Source organism: Loxodonta africana, chromosome 10, assembly GCF_030014295.1.
Source record: "Loxodonta africana isolate mLoxAfr1 chromosome 10, mLoxAfr1.hap2, whole genome shotgun sequence".
NCBI classification, from domain to species: Eukaryota; Metazoa; Chordata; class Mammalia; order Proboscidea; family Elephantidae; genus Loxodonta; species Loxodonta africana.
The window spans coordinates 89953692-89980516 of NC_087351.1; the positions used below are offsets into that span (position 1 = coordinate 89953692).

At 39.1% G+C, this 26825-nt stretch overlaps 1 protein-coding gene across 2 annotated transcripts in view; it reads right to left on the reverse strand.

Annotated features, from left to right (window-relative positions):
- The window catches only part of SPTLC2 (serine palmitoyltransferase long chain base subunit 2), a 128216-nt gene that overhangs the window by 85681 nt on the left and 15710 nt on the right, over nucleotides 1-26825 (reverse strand). For both annotated transcript variants that reach the window (XR_010323191.1, XM_003408797.4), the window contains exon 2: nucleotides 19767-19961. Coding sequence is in view for 1 of the 2 variants with exons in the window: in XM_003408797.4 (XP_003408845.2) it covers nucleotides 19767-19961 (195 nt within the window). In the remaining variant the exon portion in view is untranslated. The remainder of the gene's footprint in view (nucleotides 1-19766; nucleotides 19962-26825) is intronic.

Consider the following 26825-nt stretch of genomic DNA (forward strand, 5'->3'; position numbering starts at 1 on the left):
GCCATTCTTGCTTCTAAGGAGCATTCTGGCTGTACTTCTTCCAAGACAGATTTGTTTATTCTTTTGGCCATTCATGGCATATTCAATAATCTTTGCCAACACCATAATTAAAGGCATTAATTCTTCTTCGGTCTTCCTTATTCATTGCCCAGCTTTCACATGCATACAAGGCAACTGAAAATACCATGGCTTGGGTCAGGTGCAGTCCTCAAGGTGACATCTTTTCTTTTTAATATTTTAAAGAGGTATTTTGCAACAGATTTGATATTGCTTATTGATCCAGTTGTAAGGATTTTTGTTTTCTTTTTATGTTGAGGTACAATCCATACTGAAGGCTGCAGTCTGTGATCTTCACCAGTAACTGCTTCAAGTCCTCTTCACTTTCAGCAATCAAGGTGCTAATTTTTTTCAGAAGTAGACCGCCAGGTCCTTCTTCCTAGTCTGAAGCTCAGCTGAAACCTGTCCACCATGGGTAACCCTGCTGGTATTTGAATACCAGTGGCTAGCTTACAGCATCTTGCAAGTACCCATAGTATGACAAACTAAGAGATGTGGGGTGGGGGGGGGGGCGGTAAAGATTGTAGAAATGGTAAATGTTCTGCTACATATATACTTACCACAATAAAAAAGTGAGTTGCAGGAGGGGGAAAAAAAAACTCCTACAACTTAACAAAAAGACAAACGACCCAATCAAAAAATGGACAAAGAACTTCAACACACATTTCACCAAAGAGGATATTCAAATGACCATCAAGCACATAAAAAAATGCTCAATGTCATTAGCCATTAGGAAGATGCAAATCAAAACTACAAGGAGATACCACTTTACTGACATTAGAATAAAACCTGTTGCTGTTGAGTCGATTCTGATTCATAGCGACCCTAGAGGACAGAGTAGAACTGCCCCATAGAGTTTCCAAGGAGCACCTGGTGGATCTCAACTACTGACCTTTTATTAGCAGCTGTAGCACTTAACCACTATGCCACCAGGGTTTCTGGTATTAGAACGGCAATGACAAAAAAAAAAAAATGCAAAACAACATGTTGGCAAGGTATATGGAACCTGTGATAGCTGGGGTTATGTGTCAACTTGGCTAATCCATGATTCCCAACATTATATGGCTGTCCTCCATTTTATGTGCTGTGGATCCTTCTGATACTCTACATGTTGAAGAGGCAGGGTTGGTGTACAGTGTATCTTGGAACAAAGCCTTGCAGGAGTGTGTGACTCAAATTCTATCCTTCCTCAAGTTACAACCTTCCCTGAAATGTGGCCTGGATCCAGATATATCTGTGTGTGTCCTGGCGAGGCTCCCTTTCTCTGCATCTGGATCCTGTGTCTGGATCATGATAAACTAATCTCCAGTTCTTGGGACTCGATCCAGAGGCCTGCTGTCTGACCTGCCTATTCTGAGATTCACCAGCCTCCACAGCCCCTTTGGCCAGCAGCCTATCATGTGACCTCATTTGCCAACTTCCGCAGCTTTGTGAGCCAGCGACCTGTGGTCTGAACTGCTGGTTTGGGTTCCTCAGCCCCTGCAGCCACATGCCTACACCTGGCCCATAGATTTGGGACTTGCCAGCCTCCACTACCACGTGAGTCTTTTCCTCTATATGGTTCAGGAGTTCTGTGAGACACTGCAGCAAACCCAAAGATGAGAGAGAGAGTACTGAGGGGAGAGGGAGTAGTTAGAGAAGATGGAGTGGTACAGCAACTTGGAAAAGTTGGACATTTAGGACATCTTTAACTTCCTCCTCACTGGAACCAGCTTTGTGATGATCCTTGTAAAATAAATGATTTGTTTACCAGAATACTTAGATCTATAGAGACAGAAAGTAAATTTATGGTTACTTGGGGCCGGGGGAGGGAGGTATGGGGAATGACTGCTTAATAGGTACCGGGTCTCCTTTGAAGATTATGAAAATGGGAACTAGATACAAGTTGTGGTTGTCCAATATTGTACATTTATTATAAATGCCACTGAATTGTATGCTTAAAATGATTAATTTTACATTGTATGAATTTCACATGTGGGAAGTGGTCTCTGGGGTGATGGTAATATGCTGCTTCTGAGGAGGTGGTTACATGGGCGCTTACTTATACACACATTATTTCTACTCCACATTTACCTTTTATTCACATTTTAGTACGTGTGTTATACTTATGTGAATATCAGTTATATATAACTTTTAAACATACAGGTAGTCCTCAACTTACAATGTATTTGAGTTACGGCAAACCACACTTAAAACTGTCCTTCTTTTTAATCTTATCAATAATAATATGTACTACATACAATGTTGCAGTGCATAATTTGCCGATGTTATCATTCTCAGGTGTTCACTGGAAGATGTCCAATTTTAGGGTTTACTGTTCAAAACGCTGCTGTATAGATTTAGTTTTCTAAATTAAATCAGGGGCTTCAGTTGCCTGAAAAAATGGACCCAAACGCTGACTGCTTTGCTAAAGTCAAGAGGCAGATTTGAGAAACAATGTTACCGTGAAACAATGAAGAAAAAAGAAAAGGACCACACAGACAACTCTCACTAAGTTTCTGACTAGAAGTGTCATCCCCATTCACGGGGATAATCCAGACGATCCAGAACCTTCCACAAGTGGAGTTACTACCACAACTGACAAAATGCCAACATCGTCCAGCTCTTCATTGGACTAAATTTTTATGATTTATGTATTATTTTACATATGTGTGTCTCGGTCATCTAGTGCTGCTATAACAGAAATACCATAAGTGGATGGCTTTAACAAAGAGAAGTTTATTCTCTCACAGTCCAGTAAGCTGGAAGTCTGAATTCAGGGCACCGGCTCCGGGGGAGGCTTTCTCTCTCTGTTGGCTCCGGAGGAAGGTCTTCATCATCAGTCTTCCCTTGGTCTGGCAGCATCTCAGCACAGGAACCTTTCTTGGTGGTACGAGGTTCCCAGTCTCTGCTTGCTTCCCTTTCATCTCTTGTAAGATAAAAAGTGGTGCAGGCCATACCCTAGGGATACTCCTTTTACATTGGATCAAGGATGTGACCTGGTAAGGGTGTTACAATCCCACCCTAATCCTCTTTAACATAAAATTACAATCACAAAATGGAGGACAACTACAGAATACTGGGAATCATGGCCTAACCAAGTTGATACACACATTTTTGGGGGGATATAATTCAATCCATGAAAGTAAGTATGTCAATGTATCTGTGAGTTTATATGTAATGCTTCTAATGCCCAAAGACAAATAAAGATCAGATTTATAAAGACACTGATAATAAAAGGCAATAATAAAGAAAACTTTACCAAAAAAATGAGGTACAGTATTTATGTAAGAACCAGCTTACAATGGAGTCGCTGGAACTGAATCCTGTCATAAGTTGGGGACTACCTATAATGGAAAGGCTGTGTTCTAATTAAATAAATCTCATATTTTCTATGCTGAAGGAAAACCTATTTTTTCTTTCTTTCTTTCTTTTTTTTTTATTGTGTTTTAAGTGAAAGTTTACAGTTCAAGCTAGTTTCTCATACAAAAATTCATATACGCATTGTTGTGTGACCCTAGTTGCTCTCCCTATACTGTGACAGCACACTCCTCTTTTCCACCTCGGATTTCTCATGTCCATTCAACCAGCTTCTGTCCCTCTCTGCCTTCTCATCTTGCCTCTGGACAGGAGCTGCCCATTTAGTCTCATGTATCTACTTGAGCTAAGAAGCACACTCTTCACAAGTATCATTTTATGTCTTATAGTCCAGTCTAATCTTTGTTTGAAAAGGTGGCTTCAGGAATGGTTTCAGTTTTGGGCTAACAGAGAGTCTGGGGCCATGTCTTCCACAGTCCCTCCAGTCTCAGTCAGACCATTAAGTCTGGTCTTTTTACTAGAATTTGAGTTCTGCACCCCACTTTTTTCCTGCTCCGTCAGGGACTCTCTGTTGTGTTCCCTGTCGGGCCAGTCACTGGTGGTAGCCGGGCACCATCTAGTTCTTCTGGTCTCAGGGTGGTGGAGTCTCTGGTTTTTGTGGCACTTTCTATCTTCTGGGCTAAGGAAAAACTATTTTCCATGACATACAATTTATTCTGCAAGTTTTATGTAACAAAGTTTGTTGCTGTACCTGACTCAAGGAAAATGGGTGTCTAAATTTACTTAGCCTAACATCTGAGCACAAGAAAATCCACACTGTCAGATGATGCTAAGACCTTGTCTATCTGGGAAAGATCAGGGTGCTTCAGAACTCTCAGCCTCTGAGACTGAAGGCTATACATCTGAAAACCTTATCTCCACACAAGTCAACAATGTTTGGCAGTTACTACAGTATTGCTAAAATATTTCACAACATTTGATGGTAATAAACATAATGCTGGATACCAAAGACAAGCTAGTGAAAAAAGTCCTGTAGCGTTTGGAATTTTTATTTAGGTAATGTCTTTTCTACAGAAGGAAACCTTATAAGCGATTTAGAAACAGCTTAAACATGACTAAATTGTTCCAAAACTTAAACTAAAAGAATTTTAAACTCTCAAAGAGTTCCACCTGAAGAAGTGTTGACATCAGAGGGTCATTATAGTCAAAAACCATTACTCAGCTAAAAATATTTATTTTACAAATCAATAATTCTATATTTCTATTTAATGGGTGGGGGAGGTGAAATAAACTGTGAAAGATTGTTAGACTATTGACTTTAAAACCTCTGAACCACAGTTAATTAGGACCTTTCCCTACTGTTTATATGGCATACTACAGTGGTTAAGAACTCAGCTGATAACCAAAAGGTCAGCAGTTTGAATCCACCACCCACTACTTGGAAACCCGGTGGGGGTAGGGCAGTTCTACTCTGTCCTATAAAGTTGCTATAGTCAGAATCGACTTGGTGACAATGGTTTATTTATTTATTTACTTTTTTCCCCCTGTTTTTATATTAAACACAGGAAGCCACTTCTTTGTTCTTTCTATGCTAACCGTAAAGTTTTTAATAGACAATTTTTTCCTAGATCTAAAACTGGGTCATATACACACCCCTATGCCCCTGATTACTATGAATATGTCAATTCAAAACACTGGAAACTTTTCATTGTTCTTATTACCACCATTCACAATACCACTCATATATTAAATATTTGTTGAGTGTCTAATACATACCAAGCAGTCCTCTGGGCACTGAGTATATAGTAGTAAACAAAAAGATAACAGTAAAACTAGATGGTGCCCTGCTACAACCGATGACTGACCTGACAGGGAACACAACAGAGAACCTCTGAGGGAGCAGGAGAGCATTGGGATGCAGACCCCAAATTCACGTAAGAAGACCAGACTTAATGGTCTGATTGAGACTGGAGAGATCCCGGAGGTCATGGTCCTCAGAACTTCTGTTAGCCCAAGACAGGAACCATTCCCAAAGCCAACTCTTCAGACAGGGATTGGACTATGGGAAAGAAAATGATACTGGGGAAGAATGAGCTTCTTGGATCAAGTAGACACATGTTGGCATCTCCTGTCTGGAGGGCAGATGAGAGGGAAGAGGGGGTCAGAAGCTGGCCAAATGGGCACAAAAAGAGAGAGTGCAGGGAAGGAGTGTGCTGTCTCATCAGGGGGTGAGCAATTACGAGTATATAGCAACGTGTTCATAAATTTTTGTATGAGAGTCCGACTTGATTTGTAAACTTTTACTTAAAGTACAACAAAAATTAAAAAAAAAAAAAAAAAGAGCAATCCCTACCCTTGTGGAATTTATATTCTGGTGGAAGACATGAATGAGATAAATGTATAAAATATAAAGTAAGTTTGATAGTGAAAAATGTTAATGGAAAGAAAAATCAAGCAAGAAAGAGGGATGTAATACGCCAGAGTTACGACCAGGCTAGAATACAGGATGCAAAGGAAGAGAGGTGTGATGCTTAAGGTTGTGTGTCAATTTGGCTAGGACATGATTCTCAGTGGGCTGGCAGTTATGATATAATTCGGCAGTTACGTAATGATGTGATGAACTCTATGATGAGATCTGCTATGAGCAGCCAATCAACTGAAAGGAAATTTCCTTAGTGTGACTTGCCTCCAGTATATAAATGGATGTACCAGCAAGGTTCTCGCTCTGGGTCCTGCATCTGTCCTCTCGTTCCTGGGACTTGAGCTTGGCAATCTTGGGATTCGTTGTTCTCCATCTGACCTGCAAATCCTGGGTTCACTAGCTTCTGCAGCTAGGACATGAGTCAGGAGAAGTCTCCAGCCTGATGCCTGACTCACAGACTTGCCAGCCTTTACAACTGCATGAGCCATTTCCTTGAGCTAAATCTCTCTTTCTTTCTATAAATATATGCACTTCACTGGTTTTGTTTCTCTAGAGAACTCACCCTAAGACAAGAAAGAACTATCCATACACTATCTGGAAGAAGAGCTTTCCAGGTGGGGTGAGCAGGAAATACAATGACAGTGAGGTAGGAATGTGCTTGGTGTGTCTAAGGAATAGCAGAGAAGCCAGTGTGACTACACCAGAATGAGTAAGGGGTTGGTCAAGGGAAGATGATGTCAGGGAGGTAATGGAGGGTGATGAGAAACAGTTCAATCAGGATTTGCTGATGGATCACATGTGACATGTGACAGAAAAAAGCATCAAGGATAACTGCAATGTTTTTAGCCTAAGCAAATGGCAGAAGATAGTTGTCATTAATGGATGTGGGGAAGACAGCTAGCTGGCTGGGAGAAGCTATCAGCTCAGTTTTATACCTGTAAAGTTTGAGATACATATGTGGAAATGTCCAGTGGGTAGCTAGATACACAGGTCTACAGTTCAGTGGGGAAGTCAGTGCTAGAATTATAAATCTGCAAGTTATTAGCACACAGTATTTAAAGGCATGACAGTGGGTGAAATCACCAAGGAAATAAGTACAGAAAAGAGAAGAGGTCTACAAGGAAGCTTGGACCACACCAACACTTAAAAGTCGAGCAGATAAGGGGGATCAAACAAGAAGGAAAAAAAAAAAAGACAGCCAGAAAAACCAGGTAACTACAATGTCCTGGAAATGGAGTGAACAAAATGCTTCCGGAGGGAAGGTGACCAGTTGTTTCAAATGCTGCTGATAGGTCAAGCAAAGGGCTCAGAAAGGGCTACTGGATTTCTGCAACACAGGGGTCACAGGTGACTCTGAGAAAACCCATTTTGGTTGCAGTGGTGGGGGAAAAAGCTGACAGGTAAGGTTTCAAGAATGAGAAGCCAGACACTAGAAAGAGCAATGTCAGGAGGCGTGCTCTAAAAGGAAGAAAAAATGGAGCAGGAGATGGAGGGGACAGTGGGATTAAGGGAAGACTTTTAAGATGGAAGAAATAACTGCATGTGTGCATGTTAATGAATGATCCAGTAGAGAAGGACAAACTGTTGCAGGAGCAGAACCACCGGAACCCTAAGGGTCAAACCTGGATGTGTATTAGGAGCTTCAGAGCACTCACCCGCCATCACGTATCCTCTCTAGCAAGCTCTCCTGGACATACTGATTTGAATAGAGTGGATCATATATTTACATTTTCAGTTATGTACTACCAGGGTGTTTTTAAAACACTTTTCTAGTGAGACACATAAAGCCAAAATATAGCTTAAAACCTAAGGAAATTTCATCATGGTTTCTTAAACTGGGATCTAAAGATTGCTGAGGGGCCCATGAATTCTATGATATTTTTTTAACTTTATATATATATATATATAAATCCTCTCTGAGATAAACCCCATGTTTTTCAAAGAAAGACATTTTCACAGGATAAGACTTTTGCTTCTTAAATGAGCATTTCTCATATAAGCGGGGACAACAGAAGGATTGAGAAGTGTCCTACAGAGAGCCTCTCAGGAATCCCTTTTTGTTTGTTTGTTTTCCTCCTTCAAAAGGGGTCTAAGTATTCCAAAGTATGGAAATCAGGAATAAGACACTGGCAACTGTGGGATTTTTAACACCTTGGTATTAATGACAAGTCCCCTTAAGTCTTAAATTTATTTTAAAAAGTCAGTTACCAAAATCTCATGTAACATGCCAACAGTACTCAATTTAATCTTGGAATAGTTTAGAATATCAGACAGGGTACTGGTTCTTTAATGTTTACATTCTCAGTTAATAGTAAAAAATGGTTCCAAATTACAGATGAAAAGGAAAATCTGAATAAGGAAATTGAACCTTAAAGATTCAAAAGACAAAGTCTTCCTTAAAAAAAAAACAAAAAAAAAGCTATACTTTGCTCAACACAAGAAAACCCAATACATGACACAGAAAAACTTGCAAACCTATTTATTAATGGTACTAGTACAAAAGGATAAACCGGCAAATGTGCCACAAAACTCTTTTAAAAGATTTTATTTGGGGTATATTTTCTTACCAGTGGGAAACTCCTAGGATAAAAAAAAAAAAAAATTGATGACTACTCCACAAAGTGGAGTAATAAAAAGAAACAAACTACTTTTGAACCTCAACAACATTCAGCCAAGTGAAAGAAGCCAGACACAAGAGGCCACACACTGTATGACTGTATTTGTACCATACAAAGGATTGCATAACCCCATTTATATCAAATGTCCAGAACAAGTAAATCTACAGTGGCAGAGAAGGAACCCTGGTAGCACGGTGGTTAAAGCGCTCGGCTGCTAACTGAAAGGTCGGCAGTTAGAAACCACCAGCCTCCCCGCGGTCTGCTTTCCTAATAATTTAAAGCCTTGGAAACCCTATGGGGCAGTTCTACTGTGTCCTAAAGAGCCACTAGGAGTCAGAATAGACTTGATGGCAGCGCGAAGGGCACAGAGGGCAAGGACGGAGTGACTGCTAATAGGCAGAGTTTCTTTTCAGGAAGATGAAAATGTTATCAAATTAGATTATGGTGCTGGCTACATAACTCTAAATATACCAAAAGCCATTGAATTGTACACTTTAAGCAGGTGAGCTTTATGGTATGGCAATTATAAATCAATAAAGCTGTTAAAAAAAAAAATGAACTGCTGTCCTGTGTCCCACGCCTATGCAATGCATCATAGAATTAAAAAAGACAAACCAACTAATCAATCCCCTAGCTTACTATACATTATTAGTTCCCTAAGGGACTGCTAAAATTATCAGAATATTCTTAGCAAGCTATTTTTTGAAGGAGGTAAAGAACAAAAGCCTTCGAGGAACTCCTATTAATGTATTTCAACTTCCTTCTTTATTATTTTTGAAAATTAACCACATCAGGATGTAGATACACAATGTTCCTTCCCAGTATCCAGTCCTTCTCATTTGTGAATATCTGATCATGAGTAAACCATAGAGGCAAAACGTTAAAGTTTGGTAAATGTGTGATAACTACACATCATAATTTATTCCTTAGATTTTCTAGGCATTTCCCATCTTAATATTGGAAAAATTTCATTAATTCAAGCTTTTAGTACATATAACACGTACATGTTTCTGGACTACTAGCTTCTCCTCACATAAAAAAGAAAACACAGAGGCGGGGCCCAGATGGCGGACTAGGTAGACGCTACCTCAGATCCCTCTTGCAACAAAGACTCGGAAAAACAAGTGAATCGATCACATACATAACAATCTACGAACCCTGAACAACAAACACAGACTTAGAACGGGGAAGCAGTGACCGTTTTCGGAGCCTGGAGCCAGCGACCCAGTCACCAGATTTTCTGGAAAACAAGTTTCCCAGGTCTGATATCTCTGCTTATTCAACAGAGCCCTAACTGACCCACAACAGGGAACTGAGGGCTGAAGCTCCCCCCAGACCACCTAGCCTCTTGCCTTAGGGGTCTAAGGAGGGTGACACCTACCAATCAGTAGAGGTACTTGCATTGGGGGCCTAAGGTACAGCTGCAGTGCCCTCCCACCAAGGTGCTACAGGAATAGAGACACACCTACCTCACTGACACTTGGGGGAAGCCTGTCAGCATCCTGCCCCCCCGGAGGCTGAACCCCAGCTGCTAATAGAATCTGGTGCACACAACTATCACCACTACTTCTCGAGGTGGATAGGTGTTAGGGTGCAGAACACACTTGATGACCCAAAATCAGATTCTACTCAAGAATAGTGAATAGACTTAGGCATATATATCTGGCCAACAGCCCAAACCAGCTGGTAATAGGTCTTAAGTAAGTCAAGGGCTACAACAAACAAGACAGCACAATCCAGTAGCCCATCCACGTATACTGAAAGAAAACAAAACAAGATAAGACTCAGTGAGCAATTACAGAATAATCCACTACTATATCTTAGTGATGGCTCAGAGACAGCAGTCGATATCAAACCACATAAAGAAGCAGACCATGACAGCTTCTACAACCCCCCAAACAAAAGATTCAGAATTTTTCCCAAATGAAGATACAATCCTGGAATTATCAGATACAGAATATAAAAAACTAATTTACAGAATGCTTCAAGACATCAGGGATGACCTCAGAAACGAAATAAGGCAAACTGCAGAAAAAGCCAAGGAACACACTGATAAAACAGCTGAAGAACTCAAAAAGATTATTCAAGAACATAGTGGAAAAATTAATAAGTTGCAAGAATCCATAGAGAGACAGCATGTAGAAATCCAAAAGATTAACAATAAAATTACAGAATTAGCAAACGCAATAGGAAGTCAGAGGAGCAGACTCGAGCAATTGGAATGCAGACTGGGAAATCTGGAGGACCAGGGAATTAACACCGACATAGCTGAAAAAAAAAATCAGATAAAAGAATTAAAAAAAATGAAGAAACCCTAAGAATCATGTGGGACTCTATCAAGAAGGATAACTTGCGTGTGATTGGAGTCCCAGAACAGGGAGGGAGGACAGAAAACACAGAGAAAATAGTTGAAGATCTGCTGACAGAGAACTTCCCTGACATCATGAAAGACAAAAGGATATCTATCCAAGATGCTCATCGAACCCCATTTAAGATTGATCCAAAAAGAAAAACACCAAGACATATTATCATCAAACTTGCCAAAACCAAAGATAAAGAGAAAATTTTAAAAGCAGCCAGGGAGAAAAGAAAGGTCACCTTCAAGGGAGAATCGATAAGAATAAGTTCAGACTACTCAGCAGAAACCATGCAGGCAAGAAGGCAGTGGGATGACATATACAGAGCACTGAAGGAGAAAAACTGCCAGCCAAGGATCATATATCCAGCAAAACTCTCTCTGAAATATGAAGGTGAAATTAAGATATTTACAGATAAACACAAGCTTAGAGAATTTGCAAAAACCAAACCAAAGCTACAAGAAATACTAAAGGATATTGTTTGGTCAGAAAACCAATAATATCAGATACCAGCACAACATAAGGTCACAAAACAGAACATCCTGAGATCAACTCAAATAGGGAAATCACAAAAACAAATTAAGATTAATTAAAAAAAAAAATGCTCATAACAGGGAATCATTGCAGTCAATATGTAAAAGATCACAAGAATCAAAAAGAGGGACTAAATACAGGTGGCACAGAACTGCCATATGGAGAGTGATACAAGGCGATATAGGACAATACAAGTTAGGTTTTTACTTAGAAAAATAGGGGTAAATATTAAGGTAACCACAAAGAGGTATAACAACTCCATTAACTCAAGATAAAAGCCAAGAAAAACGTAACAACTCAACAAACATAAAGTCAAACACTATGAAAATGAGGATCTCACAATTTACTAAGACAAACGTCTCAGCACAAAAAAGTAAGTGGAAACATGAAATTGTCAACAACACACATAAAAAGGCATCAAAATGACAACACTAAACACTTATTTATCTATAATTACGCTGAATGTAAATGGACTAAATGCACCAATAAAGAGACAGAGAGTCTCGGACTGGATAAAGAAACACGATCCGTCTATATGCTGCCTACAAGAGACACACCTTAGACTTAGAGACACAAACAAAAACTCAAAGGATGGAAAAAAATATATCAAGCAAACAATAAGCAAAAAAGAAGAGGAGGAGCAATATTAATTTCTGACAAAATAGACTTTAGACTTAAATCCACCACAAAGGATAAAGAAGGACACTACATAATGATAAAAGGGACAATTGATCAGGAAGATATAACCATATTAAATATTTATGCACCCAATGACAGGGCTGCAAGATACATAAATCAAACTTTAACAGAACTGAAAAGTGAGATAGACACCTCCACAATTATAGTAGGAGACTTCAACACACCACTTTCGGAGAAGGACAGGACTTCCAGTAAGAAGCTCAATAGAGACACGGAAGACCTAATTACTACAATTAACCAACTTGACCTCATTGACTTATACAGAACTCTCCACCCAACTGCTGCAAAGTATACTTTTTTTTCTAGCGCACATGGAACATTCTCTAGAATAGACCACATATTAGGTCATAAAACAAACCTTTGCAGAATCCAAAACATCGAAATATTACAAAGCATCTTCTCAGACCACAAGGCAATAAAACTAGAAATCAATAACAGAAAAACTAGGGAAAAGAAATCAAATACTTGGAAACTGAACAATAGCCTCCTGAAAAAAAGACTGGGTTATAGAAGACATCAAGGAGAGAATAAGGAAATTCATAGAATGCAACGAGAATGAAAATATTTCCTACCAAAACCTCTGGGACACAGCAAAAGCAGTGCTCAGAGGCCAATTTATATCGATAAATGCACACATACATAAAGAAGAAAGAGCCAAAAGCAGAGAACTGTCCCGACAACTTGAACAAATAGAAAGCAAGCAACAAAAGAATCCATCAGGCACCAGAAGAAAATAAATCATAAAAATTAGAGCTGAACTAAATGAATTAGAGAACAGAAAAACAATTGAAAGAATTAACAAAGCCAAAAGCTGGTTCTTTGAAAAAATTAACAAAATTGATAAACCATTGGCTAGACTGACTAAAGAAATACAGGAAAGGAAACAAATAACCCGAATAAGAAACGAGAAGGACCACATCACAACAGACCCAACTGAAATTAAAAGAATCATATCAGATTATTACGAAAAAGTGTACTCTAACAAATTTGCAAACCTAGAAGAAATGGATGAATTCCTGGAAAAACACTACCTACCTAAACTAACACATTCAGAAGTAGAACAACTAAATAGACCCATAACAGAAAAAGAGATTGAAACGGTAATCAAAAAACTCCCAACAAAAAAAAAGCCCTGGCCCGGACGGCTTCACTGCAGAGTTCTACCAAACTTTCAGAGAAGAGTTAACACCACTACTACTAAAGGTATTTCAAAGCATAGAAAATGACGGAATAGTACCCAACTCATTCTATGAAGCCACCATCTCCCTGATACCAAAACCAGGTAAAGACATTACAAAAAAAGAAAATTACAGACCTATATCCCTCATGAACATAGATGCAAAAATCCTCAACAAAATTCTAGCCAATAGAATTCAACAACATATCAAAAAAATAATTCACCCCGACCAAGTGGGACTTATACCAGGTATCCAAGGCTGGTTTAATATTAGAAAAACCATTAATGTAATCCACCACATAAATAAAACAAAAGACAAAAACCACATGATCTTATCAATTGATGCAGAAAAGGCATTTGACAAAGTCCAACACCCATTTATGATAAAAACTCTTACCAAAATAGGAGTTGAAGGAAAATTCCTCAACATAATAAAGGGCATCTATGCAAAGCCAACAGCCAACATCACTCTAAATGGAGAGAACCTGAAAGCATTTCCCTTGAGAACGGGAACCAGACAAGGATGCCTTTTATCACCGCTCTTATTCAACATTGTGCTAGAAGTCCTAGCCAGAGCACTTAGGCTAGACAAAGAAATAAAGGGCATCGGATTGGCAAAGAGGAAGTAAAATTATCTCTATTTGCAGATGACATGATCTTATACACAGAAAACCCCAACGAATCCACCAGAAAACTACTGAAACTAATAGAAGAGTTTGGAAGAGTCTCAGGTTATAAGATAAACATACAAAAATCACTTGGATTCCTCTACATCAACAAAAAGAACATCGAAGAAGAAATAACCAAATCAATACCATTCACAGTAGCCCCCAAGAAGATAAAATACTTAGGAATAAATCTTACCAAAGATGTAAAAGACCTATACAAAGAAAACTACAAAGCTCTACTACAAGAAATTCAAAAGGACATACTTAAGTGGAAAAACATACCCTGCTCATGGATAGGAAGACTTAACATAGAAAAAATGTCTATTCTACCAAAAGCCGTCTATACATACAATGCACTTCCGATCCAAATTCCAATGTCATTTTTTAAGGTGATAGAGAAACAAATCACCAACTTCATATGGAAGGGAAAGAAGCCTCGGATAAGCAAAGCATTACTGAAAAAGAAGAAGAAAGTGGGAGGCCTCACTCTACCTGATTTCAGAACCTATTATACAGCCACAGTAGTCAAAACAGCCTGGTACTGGTACAACAACAGGCACATAGACCAATGGAACAGAATTGAGAACCCAGATATAAATTCATCCACATACGAGCAGCTGATATTTGACAAAGGCTCAGAGTCAGTTAATTGGGAAAAGATAGTCTTTTTAACAAATGGTGCTGGCATAACTGGATATCCATTTGCAAAAAAATGAAACAGGACCCATATCTCACACCATGCACAAAAACTAACTCCAAGTGGATCAAAGACCTAAACATAAAGACTAAAACGATAAAGATCATGGAAGAAAAAATAGGCACAACCTTAGGAGCCCTAATACGAGGCATAAACAGAATACAAAACATTACCAAAAATGATGAAGAGAAACCAGATAACTGGGAGCTCCTAAAAATCAAACACCTATGCTCATCTAAAGACTTCAGCAAAAGAGTAAAAAGACCACCTACAGACTGGGAAAGAATTTTCAGCTATGACATCTCCGACCAGCGCCTGATCTCTAAAATCTATATGATTCTGTCAAAACTCAACCACAAAAAGACAAACAACCCAATCAAGAAGTGGGTAAAGGATATGAACACACACTTCACTAAAGAAGATATTCAGGCAGCTAACAGATACATGAGAAAATGCTCTGGATCATTAGCCATTAGAGAAATGCAAATTAAAACTACAGTGAGATTCCGTCTCAGTCCAACAAGGCTGGCATTAATCCAAAAAACACAAAATAAATGTTGGAGAGGCTGCGGAGAGATTGGAACTCTCATACACTGCTGGTGGGAATGTAAAATGGTACAACTACTTTGGAAATCTATCTGGCGTTATCTTAAACAGTTAGAAATAGAACTACCATACAACCCAGAAATCCCACTTCTCGGAATATACCCTAGAGATACAAGAGCCTTCACACAAACAGATATATGCACACCCATGTTTATTGCAGCTCTGTTTACAATAGCAAAAAGCTGGAAGCAACCAAGGTGTCCATCAACGGATGAATGGTTAAATAAATTGTGGTATATTCACACAATGGAATACTACGCATCGATAAAGAACAGTGACGATTCTATGAAACATTTCATAACATGGAGGAACCTGGAAAGCATTATGCTGAGCGAAATCAGTCAGAGGCAAAAGGACAAATATTGTATAAGACCACTATTGTAAGATCTTGAGAAATAGTATAAACTGAGAAGAACACATACTTCTGTGGTTATGGGGGGGGGGAGGGAGGGAGGGTGGGAGGGTGGGAGAGGGTTTTTTACTAATTAATGAGTAGATAAGAACTGCTTTAGGTGAAGGGAAGGACAATACTCAATACATGGAAGGTCAGCTCAACTGGACTGGACCAAAAGCAAAGAAGTTTCCGGGATAAACTGAATGCTTCAAAGGTCAGTGGAGCAAGGGCGGGAGTTTTGGGACCATGGTTTAAGGGGACTTCTAAGTCAACTGGCAAAATAATTCTATTATGAAAACATTCTGCATCCTACTTTGAAATGTGGCGTCTGGGGTCTTAAATGCTGACAAGCGGCCATCTAAGATGCATCAATTGGTCTCAACCCACCTGGAGCAAAGGAGAATGAAGAACACCAAGGCCACACGACAACTAAGAGCCCAAGAGACAGAAAGGGCCACATGAACCAGAGACCTACATCATCCTGAGACCAGAAGAACTAGTTGGTGCCCGGCCACAATCGATGACTGCCCTGACAGGGAGCACAACTGAGAACCCCTGAGGGAGCAGGAGATCAGTGGGATGCAGACCCCAAATTCGCATAAAAAGACCATACTTAATGGTCTGACTGAGACTAGAGGAATCCCGGCGGTCATGGTCCCCAAACCTTCTGTTGGCACAGGACAGGAACCATCCCCGAAGACAACTCATCAAACATGAAAGGGACCGGACAGTGGGTAGGTGAGAGATGCTGATGAAGAGTGAGCTAATTATATCAAGTGGTCAGTTGAGACTGTGTTGCCATCTCCTGTCTGGAGGGGGGATGGGAGGATAGAGAGAGTTGGAAGCTGGCAAAATTGTCACGAAAGGAGAGACTGGAAGGGCTGACTCATTAGGGGGAGAGCAAGCGGGAGTATGGAGTAAGGTGTATATAAACTTGTATGTGACAGTCTGACTTGATTTGTAAACATTCACTTGAAGCTCAATAAAAGTTAATAAAAAAAAGAAAACACAGACTGGGAAAATGAACATTCTAATCCAAAACACCACTAGTAACAGGATCAAGGGGTAAAAAATTCCAAGAATTTTATGCAATTTATATAAAATAGAACAAATCCATACTAAGTTATCTTTCTTAGAGGGACCATGTGATTCAGTTCCACCCAAGGAAACATACATGTTTGTCTCTGAAGAAGAACTAGCATAAGCAGTTAAACTGGGCTCTCTTTTGTAATGGAATGAGGAAGAAAACAAGGATGTGGTTGGGGACTCCACTTACTAAGTGAAACGAGGAAGTGGCCAACATCATATTTGTTATTCTATGAGTCTAGGCAAGCACTTTCCCTCACCTCTTTCTAGCTTAACAATTTAAAATTTGCCTTCCTCTCTCACCATATCTAATCCTGTACCTAAAAAGGTCTACCTAAATGATCTTTTCTTTCCCTCTAAAAGCTGGACTTTTAGAGGGAAAGAATTCAGCTGTTGTAACCGCTGAAGTAATCTATTGTGAAAATCCTATTGAAATGAACTTAAATAATTTCATACAGTTCCCCTCCTGTGAACAAACTGTCCTCCTCTGTCCCACGTATTTCCTCCTGTTACTTCCCTCAAGAATTACTTCCTGATTAACCCTACGCTACTGACTACTTTTTTTTTGCTCTATATATTCATACAATTCAAGCACTATTTATTTGTATTAGTCTAATCCTTTACAAAAACCCTAAGTTTGAAGTGTTTACGCTTCCTCAACAAAATAAACTAAGAATCAAAATCTAAGTCTTCCAACTCTTCAACACAAAATTAAGTACACACAAGTAGCCCCCTACACATGAACATTCACCTTACCCTCCGGGAAATGAAACACGTTCCAAAGATAATGTATTCACTTACAGTGTAATTCAGACGCATCTTCCTCTTTTATTCATTCACTCGTCACACACTTTGTCTGAGCATCCGCTGTGCAAGCTCTACAGTCACTCCCCTGCTCAAAAAACTGTCCATGACTCCTCATTGCCTACCAAACTTCTTAGTTTGGTATTCAAAGCACGTTTCTTAGATACCCACATTCCAGGTTCTCCCAAACACTTCCCATGCCTTTGCCTGCACAGTCCCTTCAGCCAGGACCGCTCTACTGCAATCTGCACTCTGCCACAGCACCACCTCTAAAAAAAAAACCAAACCAACTCATGGAGACTCCATGTGTGTCAGAGCAGAACTGTACAGTAGATATTATGTTATGTAATACAGAAAGTTTAAACTGCAGAACATTTTTTGAAAAGTATACGTCATAAAATAAAAATGGGGAGTAATTTAATAAAAATTATTAATAGAAGGTCCCTGTTACAATGGGTAAAAAAATGAAGAACAAAATTCAAATTCAAAGAAAAAAAAAAAGACCAAACTTAACTGGTCTGAAAGAGACTGGAGGGATCCCCAAGACTATTGCCCTAAGACAACCTTCTAACTTGAAAATAAAGACACTCCCAGAGTCCACTTTTTTTTTTTACTGTAGTTTAGATGAAGGTTTACAGAACAAAATAGTTTCTCATCAAACAGTTAGTACACACATTGTTGTATGACATCAGTTAACAACCGCACAGCATGTCAACACTCTCCCTTCTCAACCCTGGGTTCCTATTACCAGCTTTCCTGTTCCCTCCTGCTTTCCAGTCCCTGCTCCAGGGCTGGTGAGCCTCTTTAGTCTTGTTTTGCTCATGTGCCTGTTCAATCTTTGGCTGAAGGGAGAACCTCAGGAGTGACCTCAATACTGAGCTGAAAGAGTGTCAGGGGACCATACTCTCAGGGTTTCTCCAGTCTCTGTCATTGCAGAGGCCACTTTTCAGCCAAATAATAGATGGGGCTATAAAATAAACAATAATACCCATGAAGAATGTGCTCCTTAGAACAATCAACTGTACAAATCCCAAAGGGCAACATTTGCCCAAAATCAAAGATAAGAGGGCAGGGAGGGACAGGGAAGCCAAACTAATGGAAAGAGGTAACCCAGGGAGGAAACAGGGATGGTGCTGACACACTGTGGGGATTGCAACCAATGTTAAGAAACAATATGTAAAAGGAATTTGCTATGTAAACTTTTACCTAAAGTACAACAAATTGTTAAAAAAAAAAAAAAAAAAACTTTAGCTCCCATCAGTCATGAGTCACAAATGCCACCAACTCAGTCTAGTAGGAGGATAGGCATATAAACAACTGCAATAATGTACACTACAGTAAGGGGCCCTGGTGGCGCAGTGGTTAAGTGTTCAGCTGCTAACCGAAAGGTTGGCAGTTTGAGCCCCCTAGCTGCTCCTCATGAGACAAACGTGGCAATCTGCTTCCATAAAGATTACAGCCTTGGAAATGCTACTCTGTCGTACAGGGTTTGCTACCAGCCAGCATCAGCTCAATGGCACGCAACAACAGCAATCCCTTCTCTAGCCTAGTACATTCCCTGGGCTGGGGATACCTGCTCTATACTTCACATGCTAAGAACAAACCAGCTTGTATAATTTTCAGTAAGACCAGACATTTTCCACCCTGGTTTTATTTGTTGAAGATAGGCGATACAAGTACATTGTACAAAGCTCTGAAAGCACAAAGAAGTATACAGACAGAAGAGAAGTGCAGTGAATGAGGGCCTCCCCAGAGGCAACCATTATCATCTCTGTTTACCGTGACTAAAACAAGACTATATCCCACTGTCAACAGATGCGCTGGGCCATATCCTGTTTTACAGCTTGTTTGCTTGGGAAGAGAAGCGGATCTGTGAACCATACAACTATACATAACACGTCAATGAGGAAACACATCCTGAGTTCTTAAGAACACAATCTTTACAAAACATTGTAGACAAGCTTGGGATATGGTACTGTACCATGAAGAGACAGAGTGTGGCTTTTAGCACCTCACAGAGCTGTGTCTGAATACTAAATCTGACACTAAGTATCACAGGAAAGGTTACTTGGGAATTTTAGCTTTCTTATACATAAAATAGGGATACTGTTGCTTAACTCATTAGGTTCTTACCACAATTAAAAAATATATGTATATTAAATGCTTTAATTTCTCCAGGCCTTTAACCTTGTTTTCAGTTTTCTTTGTGGAAAGTTTTCATTTAACTGCATCCGGAAAATTTTTAAAATTTAACACGTACCCAAATTTCTAAAGAAAAAAAATGAGTGAAAATACTAAAATTTCTATAAAAGGCTTCCATTTACAGGCTCAAAGACTCTCTAACAATTACCTTTTGTTCTTCTCTTTCTGTTGCATGGTGACACTTTTCAATTCTCCAATGCCTCAAGAAATCTCGAAGATATCCAAAGAGGGTAAGTACACCATACCCCACATAAGTAAGCACGGCAACCAGCATTGGTGTTTCTTCAAAAGCTTCGTTAAATGGTCTTTTATACAGTCCTCCATTTTCTGTAATGTGATGGATCTAGAAGAGAAGTTTAAAACATGTACTTCAACCACAGTAAGAAAAACACTTCTACTTAAAATCTAAGTCTTCAGGGATTTGCAGGCTATACCTTCATTATTTAGTCAGTAATAGTCAAATGAAACACAAAAGGTCTAAGCAGGACATAACTGTTTTCAAAAGAAATAATTTATAAGTTATATGTACTTAAAATGAAGAGAAAAAAAAGGGAAATGAGCCAAAGAACGTCTAACACTAATTTGTTTCATTATCTGCCTTTATGAAATCATTCCTAAAATGTCCTGGTTGGACAATGCATAATTTCCTTTGTCTGATTAAAAAAAAAAAATACATACAAGTCAACAAACAAAAAGTCTATCCTGAGAAATAGTATGTTAGCTTAACCAGGAAGTGATCAAAAGTAAATTCAGTGTTAAGACTATAAAATAAAGTATCTGTTAATGTTTTACTGCCACGCATTCTTAAAGCCACCCATCCACGGTACTCCAAACAATTATCGCACTACACCCCTGTGGAAACATCCTGTCCATGCTAGCCTTTGCTGTCGGTGATAACACAAATAAATTCTGCACAAAAGTAAAACGTTTATGTAAGAGTGGGCCAGTATTGTAGTAAGAAGGGAGAGAGAAAAAGAAAGTAAAATCCAAAACAAGGGAAAAACGGAGTGATCCTAACTGCCGAGATCAGTAAATGGCATTCTTTCCCCCTCCATATTGACTTAAGTATCCATTTCCAAACATTGTGTAATTACCCCTGATTTTATCCTTTGGAATATCTGAATTTTAAGATACACAAAGCAGACTACTTTTGAGCTTGTATCTTAGAGCTTTTTACTTTTTGGTCAATTTTAAGGAAAACGTTTTGCAGAAGAAATCGACTAAAGAAGAGGTTTGAGGAGGTTTGCGTATTAACTCTAATCTTAGCAACTCTGGAAACAACTGAAGGTAATGAGGCTGGTCAATCAAAATTTCCTAGAAGCATATTTACAAGTAAACATTATACTAGCATTAAGAAAAGTCCCAAAGGAATAAAAGATTCTTTCTTGCCCTCTAAGGCAACCTGATCAGCGATATGGTATAAACAAAATAAAACAAATTTTAATAACTAGATACAAATTAATTGACATATACAAAGGCTAAATATATTTTGGAATAATGTATCTTGGTAATATAAGTTTGGGAAAGCTAATTGAATGCTTCAAGTCAGACCAGTTTTGAAAGAAACAGTCATATTTGACAAGGAAGGAAAGGCCTTCAGGTAGGCATGATACATAGAATCTGCTGGTATCGATTCAGTATCATGGCCTGAGTAAGAACTTTTGAGAACTATTTGTAAAACTGGTTTCAGGCTTCATTAGTCTCGTCCCCAACGGGGTGGAAGATTGTGTCAATATTTAATACTTAAAATTTTATGCAGGAGTAAGGTTGTAATGTGTTTAGAACAGAATGGCTAGAAATGACCCAGTATTAGAAGGTATAAAGTGGTTTGAAAACTAACAATTTGTAATGAAGCTATTAATCTGGGCAAGGCAAAATGAAAAGCATTTTAATACACAAGGGGGAAAAAATTCTGATCGTCTCTTTAAAAAACTATATCTGAAAAAATTTTGCTATGTGTAATACCGGTACCAATCCTTCCTTAATTCTGAAATTGCTTAAACTATTTACTGTCAAATGAACATACTAGTAAAAAGCTGGGTAATTTACAGAGCCCTCCTGCCCCCAGTCTTTAACTAATGTGCAGCAGTTTACATGTCAGGAATGCTGTGGTTGGATGGGTATAAAAGATATCCTCCTTGATTTCAGGCACACCCAAACCAGCATGACCAAGTAAATGCATACGGTTGGTGTGCTATCTAGAAAGAAAGAAGTTAAACCATTAGCTTTCTTTTAAATATTGTGTCTATTAAAGCCTCATTTAGAATTAAATGCATTTTAAGGGATCGAGGTTCAAGTATGAAGTGACTTTTGGAATCAATCAAAACAGGGGTGACTCTGATCATGTCTGTTAGGTGCCATCCAATTCTGACTCATAGCGACCCCATGTGACAGAGCAGAACTGCCCTCTGGGGTTTTTTAAGCTGTAATCTTTACGGGAAAAGACTGCCATCAGGTCTTTCTCCTGTGGTGGCACTGTGTGGGTTCGAACCACCAGCCTTTTGGTTAAGAGCAGAGTGCTTAAACACTGTGCCACCAAGGCTCTACTCTGATCATGCAGGGGTAGAATGGCAAACTGACATTCAAACCTCTCACAAAGGTTTGAATGTCAGTTTGCCATCAAGTCAATTCCAACTCATATCCACCCTACAGGACAGAGCAGAACTGTCCCATAGGGTTTCCAAGGAGTGGCTGGTGAATATGAACTGCTGACCTTTTCATTAGCAGCCAAGCTCTTAACCACTGTGCCACCAGGACTCCAAATCTCTCATAGGTGGGAAAAGTCTTATAACTTGGAGAGACTAAAATTACTTGACCTTCAAGTACTAATGTTAAATTTTCTTTGACAGGATTCAAACAGTATATATTAGAAGATGGTAATGTTATTACCATCTTCTAATATATACTGTTTCATGAACATTATATATTTAGTTCATTATTGCATACCTAGCACCCAGGATAGTATTTAGTAAGCGCTAACAAACAGTAAGTATTCAATAATGTTTCCTTTTATTACTACTATTACAGAAAGTGGCACCTCATAGGAGCTCAACAAATATTTACTGAATGTGGGAAATACACATTATGCTCTTTAACAATAAGTAGCCTGGCATAGAAAGGGTAAGTTACAGAAGTAACACGGAATTAATATCAAGGCATTTCTAAAACTCAGATGTGACACCTTTTAAGTCTCCAGTGGGTAGTCAGTGAGATCAGGTCCACATGGGCCACACACTGTGTATCTCAAATTCTGGATTTACCATGCAGGAGGGCTCATAAGAAGTCTTTCAGCCATTCAAACTTCAGAGTTACAATGTCAACAAAGCAATCAAGAAAAAAATAGCATATTACTCTTTCCAGGTAAAAAACAAACAAAACAGACTGTTCACAGGCTACCTGGGTGGTGTCAAAAGGCTGGCAGTTCAAGCCCACCTAGAGGCATGTGGAAAACAGGCTTGGCAATCTGCTTCCAAAAGGTCACAGCCTTAAAAACTCAATGGGGCAGTTCTATTCTGCACACATGAGGTCACCAAGAGTCAGAATCCATTGAATAGCAACTAACAACAACAACAATCTGTTCATATTAAGCAGACAAGAATATGACACTGTTTCAGTATTAATAATCATGGGAAGATTAAGATTTAACAACTCTAATCAATACCAAGGTACGTTCGCTTGACCAGTATTACTGATCAAGAAAATGTGAAAAGTTTTCTCAGTCAAGTCCACAAAAACACATTACAAGGCAGAAGGAAGGGGGGAAAAATCAAACTAATAAGCCATTTTGCTTAACCAAATTCCTAATCAAAGCAATAATGGGAAAATATAATCAAATATACACAAAGGTATTCAGCTGTGTGGATCATAACAAATTATGGATAACAATGTGAAGAATGGGAATTTCAGAACACTTAAATGTGCTCATGTGGAACCTGTACATAGACCAAGAGGCAGTCATTCAAACAGAACAAGGGGATACTGCATGGTTTAAAATCAGGAAGGTGTGTGTCGGCATTGTATCCTTTCACCATACTTATTCAACCTGTATGCTGAACAAATAATCCAAGAAACTGGACTATAGGAGGAAGAACGCGGCATCGGGATTAGCGGATTACTCATTAACAACCTGCAATATGCAGATAATACAACCTTGTTTGCTGAAAGTTAAAAGGACTTGAAGCACTTACTGATGAAGATCAAAGACTACAGCCTTCAGTATGGATTACACTTCAAAATAAAGAAAACAAAAATCCTCACAACTGGACCTATAAGTAACATCATGTTAAGCAAAGAAATAGTGAAGCTGTAAAGGATTTCATTTTTGGACCCGCAATCGACGCCCATAGAATCAACAGTCAAGAAATCAAAAGCATCGCCCATCAGCCAAAGATCAGACAGGCCCATAACACAAATACACACAGCTCAACCATGTATATGAGACTAAATGGGTACACCAGCCCAGGGGCAAGGACAAGAAGGCAAGAATGGACAGGAAAGCTGGACAAACCCAAGGTCAAGAAGGGGAGACTGCTGACACATAGCAGGGTTGGCAACCAATGTCACAAAGCAATATACGTATTAATTATTTAACAAGAAACTAATCTGCTCTGTAAACCTTTACCTAAAGCACAATAAAAAACAAATCAAAAGCAAAGATGTCACTTTGAAGACTAAGGTGCACCTGACCCAAGCCATGGTATTTTCAATCACCTCATATGCACGTGAAAGCTGGACAATGAATAAGGAAGACTGAAGAAGACTGATGCTTCTGAACTACAGTGTTAGCGAAGAATACTGAATATGTATCATGGACTGCCAGAAGGACGAACAAATCTGTCTTGAAAGAAGTACAGCCAGAGTGCTCCTTAGAGGCAAGGATGGTGAGACTTCGTCTCATATACTTTGGACATGATATCAGGAGGGATCAGTCCCTGGGGAAGGGTAACGTGTTTGGTAAAGCAGAGGGTCATCAAAAAAAGAGGAAAACCCTCAATGAGATGGACTGACACACTGGCTGCAACAATGAGCTCAAATACAGCAACAATTGTGAAGATGGCGCAGGCCCCGACAGTGCTTCCTTCTGTTGTACAGAGTTGCTATGAGTTGGAACCAACTCAACAGCACTGACCAACAACATAATCAAAAGATAACCCACACACATAATGATGCTGTTGTCGTCAGGTGCCATCAAGGTACACATACCACAGACGCTTATATAAGCATGGAAAGCATCTGGAAGGAGTCATAAGAAATTGGGGTAGTGAGTGGGACAGGGAAAGAGGCACACTTCTTTATACTGCTTTATAACCCTCTGAACCTATTTCTTTTTTTTCAAAGAGCATATATTACTGAATCCTCATTTACTATTTTATTTCTTAAAGGTTTAAACAGAATTTTCTCACTGATTTTATTCACTGTACGGACTAAAACAGAGTTAATAATAGCAACATATGCCTATCATTACAACCTCAGGTCATCTCACTATCTACAGCCCTATAAAAAATTCTCATCTACTGGTTAGCTCTCAAAGAGACTTTACATGTGGGCAAGTACTCCCAAATTTACATTTCAATTCCAATTTTCTTTCCAGAACTCCAACTTTATAATTTTTTCTGGGGCCTGTATATCTCCCTGTAAATACCCCATGGGCACTGCAAACTCATATCCCAAAACGAAGACCTTATCTCACCATCCTAACCTTTCCCTCAATTAAAACCTGATTTTCCTCCTGTATTGCCTGTCTTAGTTGCCGGCATCACCATCCAGTTTACCCAGTCTCCCAAGTTTGGAGTCATTTTTAGCTCCTCCTTATATTCTGGCTTCTACCTAGAACCAGTAAGGAATTTTTGTACCTTAGTTCAAGACCTTCTTCTGGGAACCAGGGAATTTTACAGAGGCTGGAAATGTTCTATACTTTGAGGCAGGTATTGGTTACACAGTACACACATATGTAAAAAATCATGGAGTTGTACATTTAAGACTAGCATACTTTATGCATTTGACTATACGTATGTTATTCCTCAATTAAAAAAGATCTCAAAGCCTCTTCCTTAGGTGGATCACTGTAACATCCTCCTTCCTATTTGGTCTCCCTGCCTCCACGGTTCTTCCCACACTACAATTATCCTCCCCAAACAAATATGATCAGGACACTCCCCTGCTCAAAAAGCTCCGCTGTGCATACAGGATAAAGTCTCATCTCTTCAAAAGAGCCACAACTTAGTCTCCAACATCATGGCACAAAAGTAACTCTCCAGCCCCTCATCTTGCCACTGTTTCCTTCTTCCCGTCTCCTGAACTCTTTGTTACAGTCACACCAAACTTCTTGGCACAGTCTTTCCAAAAACAATCTTTCCCTAGAAGGAGTGAAAATCTTCCAATAGCAATAAGTCAATAAATAATTTTCAGTTGTCCCATACACATGTGAAAGCTGGACAATGAATAAGGAAAAGGCTCAGGAAAAAGAGGAAGACCCTCAACGAGATGGACTGACCCAATGGCTACAACAATGGGCTCAAACATAGCAATGACTGTGAGGATGGCATAGGACTGGGCCGTGTTTCGTTCTATTGCACATAGGGTTCCTATGAGTCAGAACTGACCAGAGGGTACCTAGCAATAACAATACTGAAAGGCAAGAAGCAGTGATACATTATTTAGCAACACAGAGGTTAACACCAAAAGAATCTGCTAAATCGAAAGCAGTTGCTTCTGGGGAAAGAGAAAAATGGGAAGAGAGTAGGAGACTGCTGTATATTTCATAATAAGCCTCATGGCCACATCTGACTCTTAAAACCTCGTGTTATAAGAGAGGTAAAGGGACATAACGCATATATGTACTCTCAATTGGTTCAAGAAAAAAAAATGTGTGTGTATGTGTGTGTGTGTGAAGAATTTTTTTCCTGAACCATTTGTGAGTCAGCTGCTGCCCTGATGTACCTTTAATATTTCCCTGTGTACTGGTTAGAAATAAGTTCTCTTACATAATTACAGAATAATTACCAGAATTAGGAAACTGATACAATACTACTATCTAGTCTACCAATTTTATTTCGCCAATTGTCCTAATGATGTCCTTTGCAGCTAAAGAAAATCCTGGATCATGTGTTCTGTTCTCTCTCTTCAGTTTCAGGGAAGAAAAAAAAAGTTTGAGTACACTGTAAACTGACTCAGAAGGAACGATTGTGAGCAGAGGTTTTAAGAATCT